The sequence below is a fragment of the Apium graveolens genome, chromosome 6 (genome assembly GCF_009905375.1).
Source record: "Apium graveolens cultivar Ventura chromosome 6, ASM990537v1, whole genome shotgun sequence".
NCBI lineage: Eukaryota > Viridiplantae > Streptophyta > Magnoliopsida > Apiales > Apiaceae > Apium > Apium graveolens.
Window position 1 is genome coordinate 156,847,045 of NC_133652.1, and position 20,675 is coordinate 156,867,719.

Consider the following 20,675-nt stretch of genomic DNA (forward strand, 5'->3'; position numbering starts at 1 on the left):
CAAATTCCTCCTCCCTCTTCTTATCTCGAGCGATCAATTCATCTTTATTGATTCGATTCTTTCCCCCTCTCGGCAAATTGAAATACATTGTCGGGGTTACAAAACTTCCAACACCACGAACCCTACCCGAATGCTCAGGGGTTTCTAGTACGGCAGAGAGAACATCACAGCTCCCGGATGGTTTGAATTCACCTTTTTCTTGCATCTCGAGTAAAGAATCCTATTAACATGCAAAAATTATGTCCAAAATTTCATGTAAATTTGTGACTACAGTCACAAGAAATATTGATGGCCTTACAATTTTTTGAAATTTCTTCGTAAGCTCCTCATCAATCAAAACCGACGGGTCCTTTGGCATACGAGCTTTTTTCCAGAATATTGCCCGATTAGTTTTTTTCCCGGGCTTCATCCGCCCTGCTTTCACCAGATTAAAAACAAATGAATGAGATGCTTTGCAAATTTTATTTATTTATTTTGAAACCTAAATATCAGTATAACTAACTTAATTTTTAAGGTTAAGTACACTGGCAATTGTAAAATAAGCAAAAAAATAGAAGTTCAATGGGGGCCTAATAAAATCTTACTTCTTCTTCTTCTAGACCAATATATCTTTTTCTTGACAGTCTGTGGGGATGCTTCCGCTTACGAACTCTTTCACTTTGTTTTTTATTAATTTTCTGCATCCAAAAAAATTGTAGAAATGCACTAGATTTTTAAAAAATATGTTAAGACCAAAGATCTGCAAAATAAAAATGAGAAAACAAGTAACACATACCTGCCATTTCTTTGTGGTCCTTTCTGCAACAAAACATCTTCAGGGCTCCCTACCGACGAATGCATACTTCTTAGGTGGATTATACAGATTCTTATTTTTTCCAATAAACGGCATCACATGCTCAGTGGTTAATTTGGTCTTAAATTGCCTCCATTTCACACCGGCCGACTGTAGTGTTGCCTTCTCAAGTTCTGGAGGCACCCTGAAGGTATCCTATATAATTAAATGACAAACAAATAAGTTACAATAATTATTATCTTAAATTATCGAATTTATGATATGTGCACATTATCACTGTCACTTAAATCCTTTGCTAGATTCGAAGGAACAAGACAAAATACTAAATTTTACTTTAATTAGATGGGTCTGTCGAAGACTATAAATAATGTTTCATATTCATGTCAGTTTTTAGACTATAAATCCAGCTCCCATATTTCTTCAATCCTTCCGTAAAAGGTCATATCGCTCTCCATGGGCTTTAAATCTTTAGAACTGGAAACCTGGACCGTATTAGCTACTAAGGAGATACCACTGTTTTGCACAACCCTTGCATTATCTCTTTCTCTTTTGAAGTAACGAACCCCATCTACCAGATAGCCGTCAAAAGTCAAACCAGTGAATGACTGTTTGCATGCCAGCCATCTTATCGTTTCTGAAACAATTTCACCATTCTCTATTTCATCATTAACCTTTTGTTGAAACCAGTCCGCAAAAAGCCGATTGTGCTCACCAATCAGCCACTAAATGGTTTTCTTTCTACCTCCATAAATTTGTTCAAGATATTCCTTGTGCATCCTTGCAAAATGCACAAGCTAAATTAAAAACTACAAAACTGCTGACTAAAAGTTATATTTATATAAAAAAACAGACTCACATAATATATGGATGAACTTCAGGATTGTTTAGAAGCACGTGTAAATGCGCCTCGTCCCGTTCTTTTTCTTCCACTGACTTTATTATTGCAACGGATAATGGACCAGAAAGCTTGCTACCATGGTCCTTCGGAAGACCGGCAGTTGTGCAACTCTGCCTAGCAAACTATGCACAAAATTCAACGGATTCTTCTCGAAGATACCTTTTCGCTATACAACCTTCTGGATAAAAATGGTTTTTCATGTAGCTTTTGAGCACTTTATTAAACCGTTCGAAAGGGAACATCCATCGATAGAAAACAGGCCCACATAGTCGCAATTTTCTGACCAAATGAACTGTGAGATGTATCATTACATCAAAAAATGATGGAGAAAAAACCTTTTCTAGCTCGTACAATGTTAGTACCACATTCACTTGTAATTTTTCCAGTTTTGATACATCTATAACCTTGTTACACAAAGAGTTGAAAAAGAAACACAACCTAATTATGCTAACCCTAACATTTTTTGGGAGTACGGACTGAATTGCGACTGGAAACAACTGTTGAAGGAGTATGTTGAAGTCATGGGACTTGAGCCCAAACAACTTCACATCAGCCATTGATACACAGTTTTTAATATTCGATGTGTGTCCATACGGAAGTTTCATTGACAATAGTGATTTTAACACTTTTCGTTTTTTGGCCTTTGTTAGAGTAAAAATAGAAGGAGGCAGGTAAGTTCTTTTTACACCTACTTGCGGAGCTAAATCAAGCCTAATCCCCATTTCCATCATGTCATTACGAGAAGCTTCACTTTCTTTGGACTTGTGCTTTATGTTAAGTAGTTTCCCAATCAAATTGTCACACACATTTTTCTCAATGTGCATAACATCGAGACAGTGATGTACATGATGAAATCTCCAATATTCTAAGTAAAAAAAATTAACTTTTTCTTCCATGGACAGACTACCTTCTTTGCCGTCTTTACTTCATTTCCTAAAGTAAATTTAATTTTCTCTTGTTGCTCTAAAACCTATTCTCCAGAAAGGGGTTGACGTGGTTGTCCAAAATCTTGTTCGCCATTAAAAGCCGCTTTCTTCCTTCTATATGGATGATGCCTATGAAAATAGCGACGGTGACCTTGATAACACATATTCTTGCTATGGGATAAGTATTTAGCAACAGTATCATCACCGGATACAGGACAAGACATATACCCCTGATTCACGCAACCTGATAAATTTTCGTATGTCGGGAAGTCATTTATCGTCCATAACAACTTTGCTCTTAAAGTGAAAAAAGATTTTGTACTTATACATTCGGCTCACCTTCTTCCCATAGCTTCTTCAAATCATCAATCAACGGTTGTAGAAATACATCGATGTTATTACCAGGCTCATGTGGACCAGAGAATAGTACTGTTAACATCATAAACTTCCTCTTCATGCATAACCATGGAGGAAGATTATAAGTTACCAAAACTACTGGCCAACATTTCTACCTATTAGTTAGACCGTTATTATGTGGGTTGATACCATCTGCTGCCAAAGCTAAGAGGAGGTTCTTTGGCTCATTACCGAAGGTTGGCCACCTATAATCAACGTTCCGCCAAGACGGTGAATCCGCTGGATGACGCATTTGTCCATCTTGAATTCTTTTATCGGAATGCCAAGTCAAAAGTTTAGCGGTTGAAGCAGATTTAAACATCCGTTAAAATCTGGGAATAATTGGAAAGTACCACATTACTTTCGCTGGAATATTAACCCTAGCTTTCCCATCCTTCCCCAGCTTCCAACGAGATAGACGACACTTGGGACACTCAGAAGCATTCTCGGTTACACCACTGTACAGGACACACTCATTCGGATATGCGTGGAATTTGACGTATTTGAGGCTTAAATTAGATAGTGTTTTCTTTGCTTCATACACATTAACGGGAAAGACATGATCTTGAGGAAGTAAGGAACCCACAGAAGATAGTAGGTCAGTAAATGCATTATCGCTAATACCGAATCTCGCCCTCCAGTTATGCAATTTTAACATTGAATCTAGTTTACTGCATTGACTACCCTCATATAAAGGTTGTTGAGCATCAGCTACAAATTGCTTGAATTCATACGAATCTTTATCGTAATCATCAGCCCCTGAATTATTATATGCTGCTTTGCAAATATCAAAGGCTTCCGTCGTATCAGGATTAGGAACATGAGCCTGATTGGTGTTAGAAGCAGCAGTTGACCTAGAAGTAGTGTTAGATTCCCCATGCCAAATCCATTTAACGTAACCCAAGCTAAACCCATTTTCATACAGATGACCCCTAATAACTTTTACGGAGAACTTTTTGAAATTGCCGTAGCGTGAACACAGACAAGGTATGCATATGCTCCTAGGATCTTTACTATTTTCTTCGGCGTAAATCAAAAAATTTTCAACCCCGATTTTGTATTCTAATGTATCTCTGTCTTTCACGATCCATGTTTTATCCATCTGTTGTTCCATCTATACAGGACCTACCTAATTGTCATTACAAAATAAATTAAATAACAATAACAATAATAAACTAATATCGTTTACAATGCTAATGACTATCCCTGCTTCAAGCACCTATGGAGAAATGTCAAAAGTTTAATATCATTTACAATGCTAAGGACAAGTTTTCGGTAATGGATTTCTACTTCAACAGTTTTTACAGCAACAAACTAATGAAATAAATTTTGTTCAAGAAGCATCAACACCAGAATATGCATAAATAAAATCAAGACATAAATTCATTTCATTAGTTACATAAATTCATGTAAGGGACACATAAATTCCACCTATTTCATAGAGATTAAATTAATAAGCAGATTAAATAAGTATTTAACATCTTACCAGAAAAGTAATTAACAAATTACTAACTAAACTTGCAGAGTATAAACAAATAAGAAAAGTATAAACAAATTAAACTTGCACAAATTAAACTTGCACAAATTACTTAAAATCTTACCAGAAAAGTATAAACAAAAAAATTAACAAAGTAACTGCTACTCTCGAACAAATTAACAACATGCAAGTTTAAGAAATAAACTCGAACAAAGAAAACAACATGCAAGTACAAAAACTAAAAATGAAAAAAAAGTAGAAAGCAAGTACCTTAGAAAGCAAAGATTTGAACCAAAATCGAACCAATCCTCCAACCAATCAAACCCAGACTTGTACCAAAGTTGAAAATCGAAAGCTACAACCTTTAATCGAACCTTAAATCCCTAAAATTGAAAGATCTAACCTTTAATCCGTGAAATCCGTGCATAATCGAACAAAACAAAAGGAGAACAAAAGTTAACGAGTTAGGTTAAATCGAAAAAAAGCAAAAAATGAGGTAAAGAAGACAAATGGGGGAAGAAATCGGGGAAGAAAAATGGGGGATATACCTGTTTTTGTCTGAATAATTATGTTTTTTGTGAATAATTGTTGTCTGAATGTTTGTGTGTTTTGTGTTTTAATTTACAAGGGGGGAAACTGAAATAAAAATAAAAACAAAAGCGGGAAGTAAAAGGGGGGAGATATTTGATAAAAATTTGGCTAAGGCGGGGGGGAGTAGGAGCCGCGCTTAAAAATTTTAAACAAGGGATTAGACATCGGTTGTATGATGAATCGATGCATACATAATCATTTTACATCGGTTTTTAAACGGGTGATGTAAAAGTCCCTTTTTAACATCGGTGGCAACCGAAACCGATGTCTAAAGGGTGATTTCTAATGTCCTTTTTCTAGTAGTGATGGGTGCATTCACGAAAGACTTGCAATTGATTAGTAGACAAATGATTAACACTACTACATTTTACACATCTTTTTCTAGGTGCATACTTATCAGGTGTGTAGTTTGTTTTTTAATCCCTACTTTCCCATTCCTGTGGGTTTTCCTTTTTGGTTCTGCCTTGACCTTAATATTTTTCAATCTGTCATTCAATTACTTCATTGACAGATGCCCTACATTCACTTTCCCTGAATCCTTGGGTTTTCTTGATTCTTCTGAAACAAAATTCTTTGTAACTGAACCATATTTCTCATTAAGCTTTTATAGCTTTCCTTTGCTAATAGTCTTTTTCTCCATCAACGGATGAGTATCATTTTCCAAGTTATGAGCTTTGTCTTTCAACGGTAAGCTTCATCATCCGTTGATTCAACATTCGATGATATAGCATCAACTAACTCTTGGTCCAGTTTGTTTCTTTCTTTTAGGCTACTTCACAAAATGACTCAATACCTTGAACTTTGTCAATCTGTAAACTAACATCCCCAGAAGATTTCCATGCTTTAATGACTTATTGCTCACGTTCAAGTTGTTTTCTCATAATTTCCTCTTTCTTCAAAGACTCTGTTAACTCATCTTTAGCAATCTTACACTGAATTTTCAATTTCTCAAACTCAATGAATTGAGTTTCTAATACAGCATTTCTATCACTTAAAAACACATTATTCTCTTTAATCCTAGTGTTCTCTTTAGTGAGTGATTTAACTGTGACACGCAAGTGATACAGTTCAGTAGACATATCATTTATAACATTATTGCATTAACCTTTAGAAAGTTGTGCAAGATTATTAGTGATTACCTGATTGCTTGATGAGCTAACCTCTATTTCATCTGACTTGGCCATAAGAGCTAGGTTTATATAGTTCATGTCTTCATCTGTATCATCTCCATCAGCTTCCTAGTCATTTTATTGAGTAATGAAAGCCTTTTCCTTTTGTTTGAGCAACTCAAAATACTTCTTTTTTGTAGTCAATAGGCTCAAATCTCTTTCTATTAGAACTTGGCTTTCTGCACTCATTTGCAAAATCACCACTTAGGCCACACTTGAAACATTTGAATTTGGTTTTGTCAACCATGTTTTTGTTAGGCCTTGTAGCTCTAAATTTTTTCTTGAATTTGAACTTTGTAAATATTCTAGACAAAAAGGCTACATGCTGATCAACCTCATCCATATCATCTTAACTTGGACAGTCTTCATCTTCAGCCATCAACCCTTTTCCTTTGCTCATCTTAGGCATGCCTTCACAAACATTGAGGTTTGGTACAGATTTAACAACTTCAATTTCCAACTCCACTACTCTCTCTTGCTCAGCTACCAATGACATGGATCCACCTTTCTTCCTTCTTTTTTCAATCAGCTCATGCTGTTCTAGCTTAAGCTCATAGGTCTTTAAAATACCATACAGTATTTTAAGAGTAAAGTCTTTATACTCTTGTGAATTTCTTAGAGAGACTGTCATTGGTTTCCATTCCTTTGGAAAAGATCTTAGAAATTTCAGGTTGGAATCCTTTATCTGGTAGACTCTTCCATACAACTTCAGTCCATTTAAAAACTTATGACATCTACAGAAAGTGACTCGCCATCTTCAAAGTGGAAGTGCTTATATTTTTGTATTAGAAGTTGCACCTTCTTTTCTATGACTTGCTCAGTACCCTCACATAGCACTTGAATTTGATCCCAAATTTCCTTAGAAGTTTTACAATTTATGACATTGTCAAATATGTCTAAATCATGACCATTAAACAAAATGTTCATGGCCTTTATATCTTTATGAATTGCTTCAATATCTTCATCAGTCCATTTTGATGTAGGCTTTGGCACAGTCTGCTCATTTCCAGTTGCTTCACCAAATTCTGTTGCAACCCTTTGAGGAACATGAGGGCCATTTTCTATACAGTTGATATAGCTTTCATATTGATAGAGTAGATGAAGGTGCATCTTCACTTTCTAGTGATGATAATTGTCTTTATCCATAATTGGAATCTTCACGCCAACATCCTTCCTGCTCATATTGTTTGATTGCTTTGATCTTTAAATTCTTTGTATGTTAAGAGCTTGATCAGATACCAATTGTTATTCCCTAAAAATATAACAATAGAATTACAGAAGGAAGGTTGAATGGAATTCTGGTTTCTTTTTACTTTTCTGAAAAATTCTTTCTTTGATATACAATTGTGTTTGAATATTCAAGAGTGCGGATTATGATTATAAAGTATTCAATCATACAAAGTAAATAAACAAGTGTTTAAAAACTTTATGGTGGATTTGTATTTCTACCAGAGTTGTATATATTAAGAAAAATATGTGATGTAAGAATGCACACAACTGCTTATTAGTATTTTACAACTTAGAACTTGAGAGACTAAAGATACAGCTTGCTTGCTCTTCTTGTTCTTAATCTTGTAATGCTTTTTTTAAAAAACTTGCTACACTTGGTTTATATATCACCAAGTTACATGTGCAATAAGACAAAAATATTTCTATTAGCTAAGTCCAATTCAAATGTTTCTTCATTTCTATGTCCAATGCAATCCAAGTTAGATACAACGTCAACGAGCGTATCTTGCATGGAAATATAAATGATTCATTTTCTTCAAACACCTACAATCAGGCTGCCACATTCCATTTGTACACTATCAACCCACATAACTCTGTCAGTTTCTATGAAGTCTCTATCAACTGATATCTTTGTTTATTATCCGTTGAAGCTTTCTTGATAATATCCATTGATAGCTTTATCTATTATTCGTTGATGACTTGACTGGCTTATCCGTTGAGGGCATATGAGTTATTCATTGAAGCTTGTCAAATCGTCCATTGAAGCTTTGTAGATTAGCTGTTGAAGTTATTTCCATAGAAGTTAATACTCTTTTACTAATGCAAAATTACAAGGCTTTTTAAATTTACAATTAACCAACCTATTTTACATATCTTTCTAGTAATCAACATGACTAAGAAACTACTAAAAACTACCAATTCCCCAAGCTATTCTAGTGCACAGAATGTGCTACATACTTATTCATATAAGCTACTCCTTCAATGGATAGATATTTATGGTTATTTATTGAAGGCTACAAAAGACACTAAATAAATCTACATAGGTGTTTTGGTGAATTATCAAGACTACAACATATTTCTAACATGGGTTCTCTCAAAATCCTTACTATTCCTAACATGAAATCGATTGATAGTCTGAGTCATCAACTCCTTAGAAGTAATATTGCAAAGAAAATATGGGAAACAATTGAGCTGTTAATGGAAGGTACTGCTGAAGTCAAAGAAAACAGAATGGATATCCTTTTGACTTAATATAAACCGTTTAAACTACAGCCCGGAGAAATAATCTGTTAGGTAAATTAACATTGCAGGGTAAAGTTTATCATGCGTGAGTCAAGAAGTTCATGTTGACTCTACCAATCAACTTGGAATAGAAGAACACATACATTAGAGAGAGGCTTGATTTTATCATTAGGCCCCTGGATGTGATTTATGAAAAATTGAGAATCCATGAATTAGAACAAGAGCAGAAAGTCATAATTTATGGCCCTGGTTTTGTTAACAACAATAGTACGATACTTGCAAAGACCACTACACATGTTGCTCGTGAAACTGAAATTTCGAAAGTTAAGGTTGCACCCTCCTCAACTATCAAGGAAATAGTGGTAGCTAAAATTGCTCAAGGAGAGCCTGAATATAAAAGTGAGTTTTATACTCTGGAGGAACTTGAAGAGTTGGAAGACAAATATATGGCTTATATGGCTTAAAAATTCAGTCATGTTAGATTTAAAAGAAATCCCAACTACAAGTCAAGAGGTTCATCTGGCAGATTTTAGAAAGGAAGCTACTCATTAGGATCTGGTTCCCGAGGAGGGCACAAGTCAAGCTGGGTGGATAAAAGCAAAACAAAATGCTTCAACTGTAATAAACTGAGACACTTCTCATCTAAATGGAGAAAGCTCAAGGCAGCAAAATGAAAGAATTCCTATGAAAGAAAAGAAACTTATAAAGATCTGAAGAGAGAGAGAGAGAGAGAGAGAGAGAGAGAGAGAGTGAGAAGTTAAAACAGAAGTTGAATGCATATGTGGTTAAAAACAAAGGGAGAGCATACATTGTTGAAGGAAAAAGCTAGGATGATACTGATTCAGATGAAAGGAAGAGTATGTAAAGCTTGCTCTTATGACAGACTCTGCATATGAATCATCACAACCATCTCATATTCCTGATCTTATTACTATTGATATGTTTAAATCTGAATACAAATCTACTATGCATGAACTTACTTTAGAATTGTATAATGTTCATACAAGAATGCTTGCATATAAACTTGAAAATGATAAGCTAGTTCTCAAGACTGAGAATCTGACCTTAAGGAATGAAGAACTTGAATTGATTATTTTCGCTTTAGATGACCTTAAGCAGACAAATGAATATTTAGAGAACAAGGTTAAGTGCAACACACACATAGAGGCCATACTTAAAACCTAAATTGCTGACCTAGAATGGAAGTTACAGGCCTTTAAGAATTCATCTCTGACTCAAAAAGGATAATAGATAGTAAAAGACTTAAATCTAAGACTGTTGTATGACTTAACTATTCTAAGTTAGCTGGTAAGAAACATGTTGTTACATCAGAGAAAAATGAGTTCGTCCCTGAAGGTGCCATATATTATTAAGGATGATGTATCTCTGTTGTTCACTGAACCTATTTCAGAACCTTTAGATGAAGTGAGTTTGTTAATCAATGAGGAATTGATTAGTGAGGTGAAGGAGAAGGAGAAGGTAGAAGAATCCCCTAAGACCCCAAAGGTTTCAGTTAGAAAGGGGAAACCTTGCAATAGTTTGAAATTTTAAGTAACTGAATATTTTTTAGTTATATATAACAATATTTTTAACAAACTTGCAATTTGATCGTGTTAATATTCTCAAAATTTACAAGGTCAAATAAAAATGAGGTAATGTGTATAATAGAGCAGAGTGCCTTGCCCAATGCAATCAGTTTCTATATAATACTTGACCACCATTTATATGGATTTGTGTGAATGCATGACAGCCAAACAACTTGTACCTTTTGAAGATTTTATGAAGAAAAGAGGAACTAAGATTAGAAGCAGAGTTATGCATGAGCAAATTTCCATTTCTTCTTGATGCTACTTATTTTTAATAATATATTAAGTCTAAAATGTTTCAGCATTTTTGTATTATAAAGAATATTATGTTGTGTTGGTGTATGCAAATACCAAATTGCATTCAATGACAAAGTGATAGTTTTGTGACTTGATTTTTTTTCATTACAAGTTATATTTTAAGGTATTTTTGTTTTTGTATGTTTTTTATTTATGAAATTTTAAGAAATAATAGCATTGATTAATAACACTGTTTTTGTTGTAGTGTAATGAGAAACTAGCTTTATAGCCCGTGCAATGCACGAGCATGCTCTATATTTTATGAATTAAATTTTATTTTTTGACTTTAATTGTTAATGTTATATTTATGTTGTTTTATGATGGATAAATGATGTATATATTTGTGTATATAAGCATGAGTATTTATGTTGTGGTTGCAATATTGTTGTGAGTATTTATTTTAACTGTAATTATTGACAATATATGTATGGTGATGGCTCGTGTATAGAAGACGTATTTATTTGTGTATATGTGTTATTTTTGGGGTGTGGTGATATTTGGGTTGAACGTATTCTAGCAAATTTCACATTAAGCCGAAATAATAGAGGTTGAAAGTGGTATTTCTTTTTGTCCACTGCTAATGGTGATCCATGAGGTTGTTATAAAAAATATTTGTGGTATTTTTTGTTGTCCACCGCTAAGGGTGATCCATGGGGTTGGTGTAAATGTGTTTGTGATTGTTTTAGATACTGCACAATATAGTAGCTTGTATGCTTATAGTTTTATTTTTTTATTGTTATTTGAATATTTTTTCTTAAACTTGGTAACTTTTCAAATCCCTCATTCAGTATTAACAAATATATAGTTCTGAACATGCTAGGCTCCTTCTAATTTTATTTGATACAAACATTACTGAGATTATTTGCCTTAGTCGCTATCATTCTTTCAAGTTGTGACGTGTAAGGCCGCATCTAAATACCAATATAAACCAACATGATAACATGTTTACTGAAGGTTATAAGCAAAAAATTATATGCGTGTCAATGTTCATTTTCTACCATACATTTCGAAGATAAAAATACCTTAGAAATAGAATGGTATATAACTCAATCAGGACGATAGAGAAAATAATAACAAGATATCTTGTAGATCCATTACTTATACATAACACAATCTTTAGCCAGTGTGATGCACGAGCATTCTCTAAATATGTATAAAATATTGATTTTTTCATAATTATTTATATTTGTTTGTATGCTAGAAACGTGTCGTGTATTTGACGTTTTAAAAATGATTGATAAGTTATACAACACTTAGTATCAACACAAGTATGTATTTTACTTATATAGAAGAAAGTTCCTTAATCATTTTCTGAATTTGAATTTATTTGTTCCATCAAAATATAATATTTAAAGTATGACAATAATATATATAATTTATCTAATTAGAGGCATAAATAATTCAATGTACATATGTATGATTGATACATAGTTTTTTCAGTTAACATCTAAATCATATGTTATTAATAATCAAATTAATAATATAAATGAGTGAATTGTAAATGTTATTATTATTATTATTGTTATTATTATTATTATTATTATTGTTGTATATTATTATTATTATTGTTGTTGTTGTTGTTTTTATTTTTATTATTATTGACAAAATATATGTATATATAGACCTATTACTCAAACATAAATCTAAATTAAAATGAGTATTTTTTGATATTTCAGTAAAATTTAAAAATAAAAATATTAATGATGCGTTAATTGAGAGAATAAGTGTGAAATAAATATTATTAAATAATGCACAAATACAAAAATATGTATAGTTCGTTGATTTTTTGAGATTATTTAATGTTTTTGTATTATTAATGCAATGAGAATTATTTTGTATGTCAAAAATGTTATTTATGAGTAAAAATTTGTAGCCTGGTCGTGTATTCGCTTTTCACCCCGTAATCTGGTTCAAATTAATACATATGCACGTGTGTGTTTATATGTATATATGCACATATACATGTATGAGTTTGTATCCATTTGTATACTAATCATGCAAGATTAATAGATTTTAACTAATGATAATTTAATTAAATAAATTTTCCATTTACATTAATGTATATATAAAGTACATAATAATGAAGCATATTAATGATACGTCAATTAAAATATATTAATTGTGAGCAATAATTATTATATGGGTATTAATATAATACTAATAAATATTAATTATGAGAATAAATGTAAAATAAATATTATATAGATATTAAGTAGGGGCATAATAGTCATATAAATTAATTTGCTCAACAAACCCCCTTGTATTATATATATAATAGATGTTATTGTTAATAATTGTCAACAAACTTACAAGCATAATTTATTCATGTGAAATGACATATTTTATGTATGTTTGTTTATAATTAAAAAAAAATTGTGAATGAGAGTTGAACCCGAGTCTAACCATTAACTTGCACACTTCAATACCATTAAGCCACTATTTCATTCGTGTCTTTATTCATGCACTTACTATGTATTTGTCGCATGAGAGTAAAATCTGGTATTTTCATCATTGCAACTTATTGTATAATATTTTTTAATTATATTAATCTCTATTCATATTCATTTATTAAGTTATCTATATATTTATAAATAATGCAAGTTTACTATTAAAATAATAATACTAATTAATATTTTACATATAAAAATAACAATTAAATGAAAAGAATAGATGAATTAATATTCAACATGTATTAAATTAATAACAAAATATTCTCATAAGTAATCGAAACATTAAAATTTATGATATTTTATATAAGAAAGAATTATTAATATCTAATAATCATGTATACACTTACACGAAAAATATTTGAAGATTCTAAAACGTATGTTTTTCAATATTAATACGATTTTTATTATATATTAATATGATATTCGATCTGATGATCATGGATACAATTTGTAATATCCCTTAATTTTTAAAATTAGATTAATAATAGAATAATAATAAAAGATTAAAATTTGATAAGGATTAAGATTTAAAATTTGGATTAGACTAGTGCGCCTAAAATTTGGATCAGATTCTAATATGGATAACTTATAATTGAAGATATAGGGTTTTGTATCGTTATAAATACATCATATTCGTATTCCTCGTTTTTATCATTAAAATTCGTAGGGCTTTTCTATACAAAAATCAGAAATCTTGTAAAATTCATAGAAAATTCGTCGTAAGTTAGAATTCGTTGGTTCTGAACTTTTCGGAAAGAGCTTTTTGTTCTCTACAATTTTCATGTTTTCCAAGAAAACATCATTTAGAAGGTCAAAAAATGGAAAATAATGATTTGATCAGAATTGGAATTATGGTAAAGATCAAGATTTTAGATGTTTCGTGTTTGATAGATTATTAAGAATTGATTATGTTTCGTGTTTCGTTGCTCTATATTATTTGTTTGCTACGTGTGTTAGATATTGAGTGTAACACAGAAGGGGGTGAATGTGTTTTCTTGATTTTTAGTCTTTTTAAAACTGATTTGGAAAGTGGAGAACAAAGTAGTTTAATTGTAGAGTTACTATGTTTAGTAGAATATAAAGAACATGCACAATATATACAGTATCTCAAAGCTCACTTAATTTGTATTAAAATTAAGTATGTCTTGCTACAATTCCTTGGTTCTTAAGAATATAAGAACTCAGCTTCTTCCTTGAGAGAGTACAAGAAAATTTAGATCTGTTTGTTACTCTTAAAAATAAAGGACCATTATTTACTTTATAGATTAGTAAACACAGGTTTACACAACATGCAATAAGATATACTAAACCCTACTTTAAGTTATCTCTCAAGCTTTCCATTCATGGCTTAGTGAATCCTTACAAATCTTGTAGGTATGTGACCTTCCTTTGTCAATTAATATTGGCCCTTGATCTTGCACTCTTCAAGCTGCTTTTGTAGATTGTTCAATTTAAGTGATTAGATCATTTGTTGATTTATAATCTTGAATATTTAACTTGTCTGTATTTTGTACTTGAGGTTTATATTGAGATCTCCAGTTTGTTCTATAGATAACTGGCATCTCGATAAGTATAATGCTTTATCGAGATCTCTGATTTCTCTATAAGTGTCTTTGACTTGTCGAGGTCTCTGAGTTCTCTATAAGTGAACTTGGCTTTTTGAGGTCTACAAAACTCTGCATGTATTAATGACTTGTCGATATCTATGAGATTTCTATATGCATTTTGACTTGTCGATATCTCTGAGATCTCTAATGAGAAATTGACTTGTCAATATCTCCAATCTTCATATCTTCATTTTGACTTGTTGATATCTCTGAGTTCTCTATATGCAGAAATGACTTGTCGATATCTCAGAGATTTCTAAATATATTTTGACTTTTAGATATCTCTGAGATCTCTAATGACAATTTGATTTGTCGATATCTCCAATCTTCATATCTTCATTTGACTTGTCGATATCTCTGAGACTTCTCTATAAGCCATTTTGGACTTCTCGATAAGTCATTCTGGAGTTCTCAAATGACTTCTCTATATAACTTGATCTGTGACTTGTAGATATCTTGAATTGGAACAATTTTCCTAAAATAGATTTATTCAACTCCAAGCTTCTTCACCTTTTCTCTGAGGAATGATCTTGTTGATCTTTTTCCAGAGTTTATTCTTAGGCTTGAGACTGTTCATAGAAAAATACTCCAGTCCGATCTTTAACATTTTTACAGACTCAAGTAATACAACACACAATGCAAATTTGGACTATCATACAACTTAACCTTAGGGCTGTCAATTTGACTTAGTCATGTTATTGTATGGGCATGTCTTGCACAACAATCTCCCCCAATTTGTAAGAAGAATTTTTATCACAAATTCATGTCTGATAACAAGACTAACCCCAAATTATAAAAAAATGATTATATAGAACTGACAGAACAACAAATACAGCTTTTATACACTGAGTGATTACATGAGTTTAATAAGTACATTCATCACATGAAATACTCATAGGCTGGTTCTTTTCTAATATGGTCCTTTAGATTTACAAGTACTTGAAGTTCCCCTCCACGAGCATGAGCCAATCATCCGGTGAATAACCATCCAAGTAACCAAATCTGAATCTTGATAACCTGCCAGCTTGTATGTTTAGAAAGTGTCCATCCTTAGAAATTCTACTAATTTCTTTTGCCTTGAGCTCAGTTGATCTTTGTTCAAACATAGAAATTTCTTTTGTATACTTTCTATCCCTTTCTTCCTTTTTAACCTTTGTTTTTGATCTTCTTTTATCTCTTACTTTCAGCCATACACACATCACAACCCTCCATGCCCTTGTACTTGTGTCCTTATCCTTCATTAAGCTAATCACCCTCTTAACTTTTGTGGTTGAAAGTGTATCCATAAGTTCCCTTCCAAGTAAAGTGAAGGAGCCATCCTGATAATAGATTATGACTTCTCTTAATGATATAACCCAAAATTTGACTATTTCTTCATCTAATTATTGAAAGTAGTCATCATTTGTGATGCACCAGTTTAATGGTAGAAAATCAGTTTGATCAAAGCAATTTTAAATAACCCCCTTTTTAACTTGCAGCTTCTTTGGTTTTCTCCCAACAGTCTTGTAACGAGTTTTGATTGGTGGGTTAAATGAAGGTAGGTTTGAGATTTTCTTTAGGGTGGTTTGGCTATAAGTGATTTGTATTTTGAGTAAGGTGTTTGCAGTTTGTTTGTACAAAAGTTTAGGCTTAGAGGTTAAGGGTAGTTGAGTCTTTCAGCTTGCAGGCTTAGTGGTTTGAGTTTGTGAGATTTGGATTGGTAGGACATTTTTCTTGGTACCTTCACCATATTCCCTCTTCTTATTTCTCCTTTCATCTCCCCTCTTCTTATCATCCCTTTTCTTGTCTTCTACTTTGCTTGCAGTTGCTTTAGAAGATTGACTTGGATTTGAGCCAGAAGGTTTTTGATCATTATTCTTCTGCTCATCACCATCCTTGTCATTTGTTGTGTTGAACTGTATAGTTCACAACATGGTCTCAGCATTCTGTAGGTATCGTCCCAGTATCCTAATCATCTCCTCATCTTTAGCTGTTCTGAAGTTCTTCCTCTTTAGATCAGTTTCCAATGTCATAATTAATCGTATTTCCCCTTCACAATTTTTGGGTACTGTGAAGTATCTGCACTGTTTAGGTTACGGACAAATGTAGGCCACTCCCTTGCTTGGATGTAGATAGGCTTCAGGAAAAGCAACTATCTGAGCTTTATTGAGTTCTTTGAATAATTGGGTGTCCTCTGGAATTACTGGATTAATTCTGTCAATTATTACATCTAGCTCAGATGCTCTCATACTTTGAAGATTTGAGAGAGACACATGCAGACATCTGTCCAAACCACAGTCATTGACATTGGCTACTATTCTTTTCTCCAAAAAGTTGTCAACCTTTACTATTACCACTCTAAGAAATTGATGTTTTTGGCCAAAGCTCTCTTGTAAGTGATGTAGTTGTTGGCCAGAAAGACTCTTAGAACTGCCAGTAGTTCATTGAACTCCTTATCTTGACAGGGTGCTACTGCAACTTTCTGGAGCCTGTATGTACTAACATCTTGAGAGAGTTTTAATTGCATAGAACTTTGACCAAAGTGAGTAGGAGATTTTCCATCCTCTTTAGATTGTGAAGATTTACCAGCTTTCTTGGACTGTTGAATCCTAGCTTCTATCCCCCCTTAGTCTTGTTGGCAGGCAGGAGTAGTGGATTTGGAATTTCTGGCCTCGCAGCTTCATGAAGAGCAGGTAAAGGAACATTCAAAGAACCCATGATAGCTTCCAAAGAAACTAAATTCTGCATTTGAAGATTTTTGTGAGAGTCTACCAGGGTCCTGATGTCATTCGGTTGACTCTGCACTAGAAAAGTGAGAGCATTGACCTGAGCTGTGAGTGAGTCATTGGAGGCTTGGAGAGTTGAAACTTACTATTGTAGAGATTGAATCTGGAGATTTGTTGATGTAGAAGGAGGTTGTTGGGAACTTAAAAAGATTGGAGCACCAAAAGTAGCTTGAACTGTCTCCTTGATCCCTTATATTAAAAGAGTAGATGGTTATATCTAGCTTGATGAAGTTGATCCAGTTTGACCCTTGTGTCATTATTACTTTTAATGTGATTTTGGACAACTTCATGCAAAGCTACGAATGATTGCTTCAGTTGCTTGATTTTTTGTTCCATGCTGGTCATATCAAACCTTGCCATTTGGTTAGCAAATTTCTGAAATTTATTCTTGATTTCTACTTGAGTTGGCACAAGGTCATCCAGCTTGTCTTTCACCAATCTTCTAATTCTGTCTTGATGACTGTTCAGAGTCTGTTGCAATGCTTTACCAATAAGGTGAAAAGCTGTAAGTTGTGCCTTGTAGACCTCTGTAACACCATCATAAACTTCCTGGGGATTGAGAGTTTTGGCATTGCTTCCGAAGATAGCTACATACTTCTCTCTAAACCTAGTTCAAACCCCATCCATCTCTAGACTGAAGTCTTTGTCTAACCAAGCATCTACATTGCCATCTTGTTCAGCTTCATTGACTATTTTCTCCTGTTGTTCTTCAACATCTATTTTATAAGACAACAAGATTGCTTGATAGTCCTGATTGGACATGTCTATTGTAAAATCTATTGTGTGATGTTGGCAAATCCAGAGAGTTGATCTACCAGAAGGTCATTCATGGTGATTGGTTAAACCTGAGCATCATGTAGCCACTAAGAGATTAGGTGTGAGGGTTGTTGAGAAGGGTTTGATGTAGAAGGGATATCTGTTGGGTTTGAAGTGGAGGGTTGAGATTCAAGAACACCACATGTGACAAATGCCACAGTTTCACTCACAGTTGGAACTGTGGTTGTGATAGTGTGTTGTTCACCAATAAGGGGAACCTCTAATTGAATTGGAATGGATTTGACCTGGTTACTGTTAGGTACCATGGCCTCAAACCTTTGATCTTTTTGCAGAGAGCTAGCACTTGAATGTGCTAATCTTGCCTCCCCTATGATTGGATCATGGGCAATTGGACTCCTAGCTTCAATTTTTAAGGCAATCTTAGCTAGGGTTTTGATAGAAGTTGTTCTTTTATGAGGAAGCTCCAACTGAATTGGAGAGGATTTAGATAGCTCCCCCTCAGGAGTACTAACCTCAAACCTATCAATCTGTGAAGATTTTTTAGCACATGAAGGTGATTGAGAAACTACCACAGGGTCTTCAGTAAGAACTGATGAAACCCCTGTGTTTGTGTTGGTATCATCAAGGTCTACCCCAGAGTGTAGCCTCTCACTAACTAAATATGGCACCTGGGTGGTGAACATAGTTTCATGAACCATGTCACTTGATTTTGACAATACTTGAGAGTTAGATTCAAGTGTTTCATTATATGAAGAAGAAATTTTAGATATAAGATTAGTAATTTCAGGATTGAGTGTTGACAGCTCCCCCTGAATAGAAGAGAGAGCTTCAAAAGATATGCTCTGTGTATGTGTGCCATCCTTATTCCTTCTTTCATACACTTGAATGTGTTCAAGTGGTTGTGCAGACTCTTTACAAGATGCACTAGGGAGAGTGCTCTTTTCAATAGAGACACCTTGTTGAGAGGATGCCCCTAGAGTCTGTTTGATTACCTCTTTTTCAACTATATCCTTTTGGGAGGATATCGAGGTAGCTTGAGTGGTCATCTCAAATTTCTTTGCCTTCTTAGGTTTCTTGACCAGGGTGGACTCTATTTGTGTTTGGTCCTCACCACTCTCATTAATCACAGTCAAGGGTTCCTGCTTTCTCTTCTTTTTACTCACTTTATCCTGTTGGGAGGATGAGTGGTTGGTTTCCTAGATTCTATTGGTAAAGAAGAAAGGGTTTCAGTTTGGGAAGGCCTCTGTTGGTGTTCCTCTATTTGTTCTTCCACAGTACAGGAGCCGTAACTATTCTAATTATTATTGTAGACTTCATGTCAAGCATAGGGTAAGGGTAAGTCCTGAATCTCTCCAACATAAATGGAGTGATTCTAAGACTCACAGGTACCTTATTTTTAGTAATAAGTGAGCCAATTAGAACTTTGGACACTTGTTTACAGTTGCCTATTTTTTCCTATCTATACAATTAAGTAAATGAATGTCTTGCACTTTATAGTTTAAATTGGACATTATAAATCTAGGAAGAAAGATTTCCTTATCTTGATGTGTTAGGTCACACAAAACTGTAGAAGGGGGTTGAATATAGTGTTTAATACAATCAAATCAATTTCAAACACAAATAACAGTATACAGATATATTCAATATAATAAACTCTGTTATAATGGAACTGTTCTCTCTCAGTGATGAACAAATATCACTAAGAGCTTCTAGGTTACAATATATGATCTTCTCGATAATGATAACACAAATAGTGTAAACCTATGTCTGTATTTATATAGTACACAGTTACAAGATAACTTCTAATTGATATGGAATATAATTTTGTCTACTAAATATATCAATCAGATATCTTATACAAGTCTTCTTATCTTTTAACTCTTTCCATGCATATCTTCTTTTGTTTTAGTCTCGATCTTCAATCCTGTAAATCAGCTTCCTTCCTTAACTGTAAGTCCTCCCGCACTTAAGTTCTGATATGACCTTAAGTTCTGATATGAAGTTATGACTTCTAGTAAGTACTGATTCCAGTAAGTACTGATATTTCCTATTTGTTAAGATCTTCAAACTAAACATGAAACATATTAGACATGACATATCAAATATATCTAATAATCTCCTCCAACTTGTAAATTATGCAAAAGTATACAAGTTAATAGATTTGATGATGTCAAAAACATTTAAGTTCAAATGCAATGAGAGTTTAATAAGACTATTAACTACAACTAACAAAACATGCAGCTTTACCATCATCACTGGATCAATCTAAATCCATAATGATTTTTAACAAAATCTTTTACCAGCTTATCTTCAGCTTTTCTCAGAACTTCAACTAATTGTGCTTTGACCTGCATCAGTTCTTCATCTTTACTGTCACCAATTTGATTAATGGCTGTTCTGAGAGCTTGAATTGATGTTCTTTCAAGTCCATCACCAAGTCTGATAACTCTAGGATATGAAGAGTCTTCATT

General features: G+C 33.3%; 1 protein-coding gene across 1 annotated transcript; it reads right to left on the bottom strand.

Annotated features, from left to right (window-relative positions):
• Nucleotides 1–2,661: 2,661 nt before the first annotated feature.
• On the bottom strand, nucleotides 2,662–4,127 carry LOC141665551 (uncharacterized). Its single transcript, XM_074471534.1, has 3 exons — nucleotides 3,375–4,127; nucleotides 2,957–3,068; nucleotides 2,662–2,861 (listed from the first exon to the last, which is right to left on the bottom strand). The coding sequence occupies exons 1-3, from the start codon at nucleotides 4,125–4,127 to the stop codon at nucleotides 2,662–2,664; spliced, it is 1,065 nt and encodes a 354-aa protein (XP_074327635.1).
• Nucleotides 4,128–20,675: the final 16,548 nt, after the last annotated feature.

Coding starts and splice junctions, on each gene's coding strand:
- LOC141665551 (XM_074471534.1), bottom strand. CDS start 4,127: ATGGAACAACAGATGGATAAAACATGGATCGTGAAAGACAGAGATACA. Junction 3,069..3,374: donor GGGTTAATATTCCAGCGAAA/GTAATGTGGTAC, acceptor TTATGCATGAAG/AGGAAGTTTATGATGTTAAC. Junction 2,862..2,956: donor GAAGAAGCTATGGGAAGAAG/GTGAGCCGAATG, acceptor AAAATTTATCAG/GTTGCGTGAATCAGGGGTAT.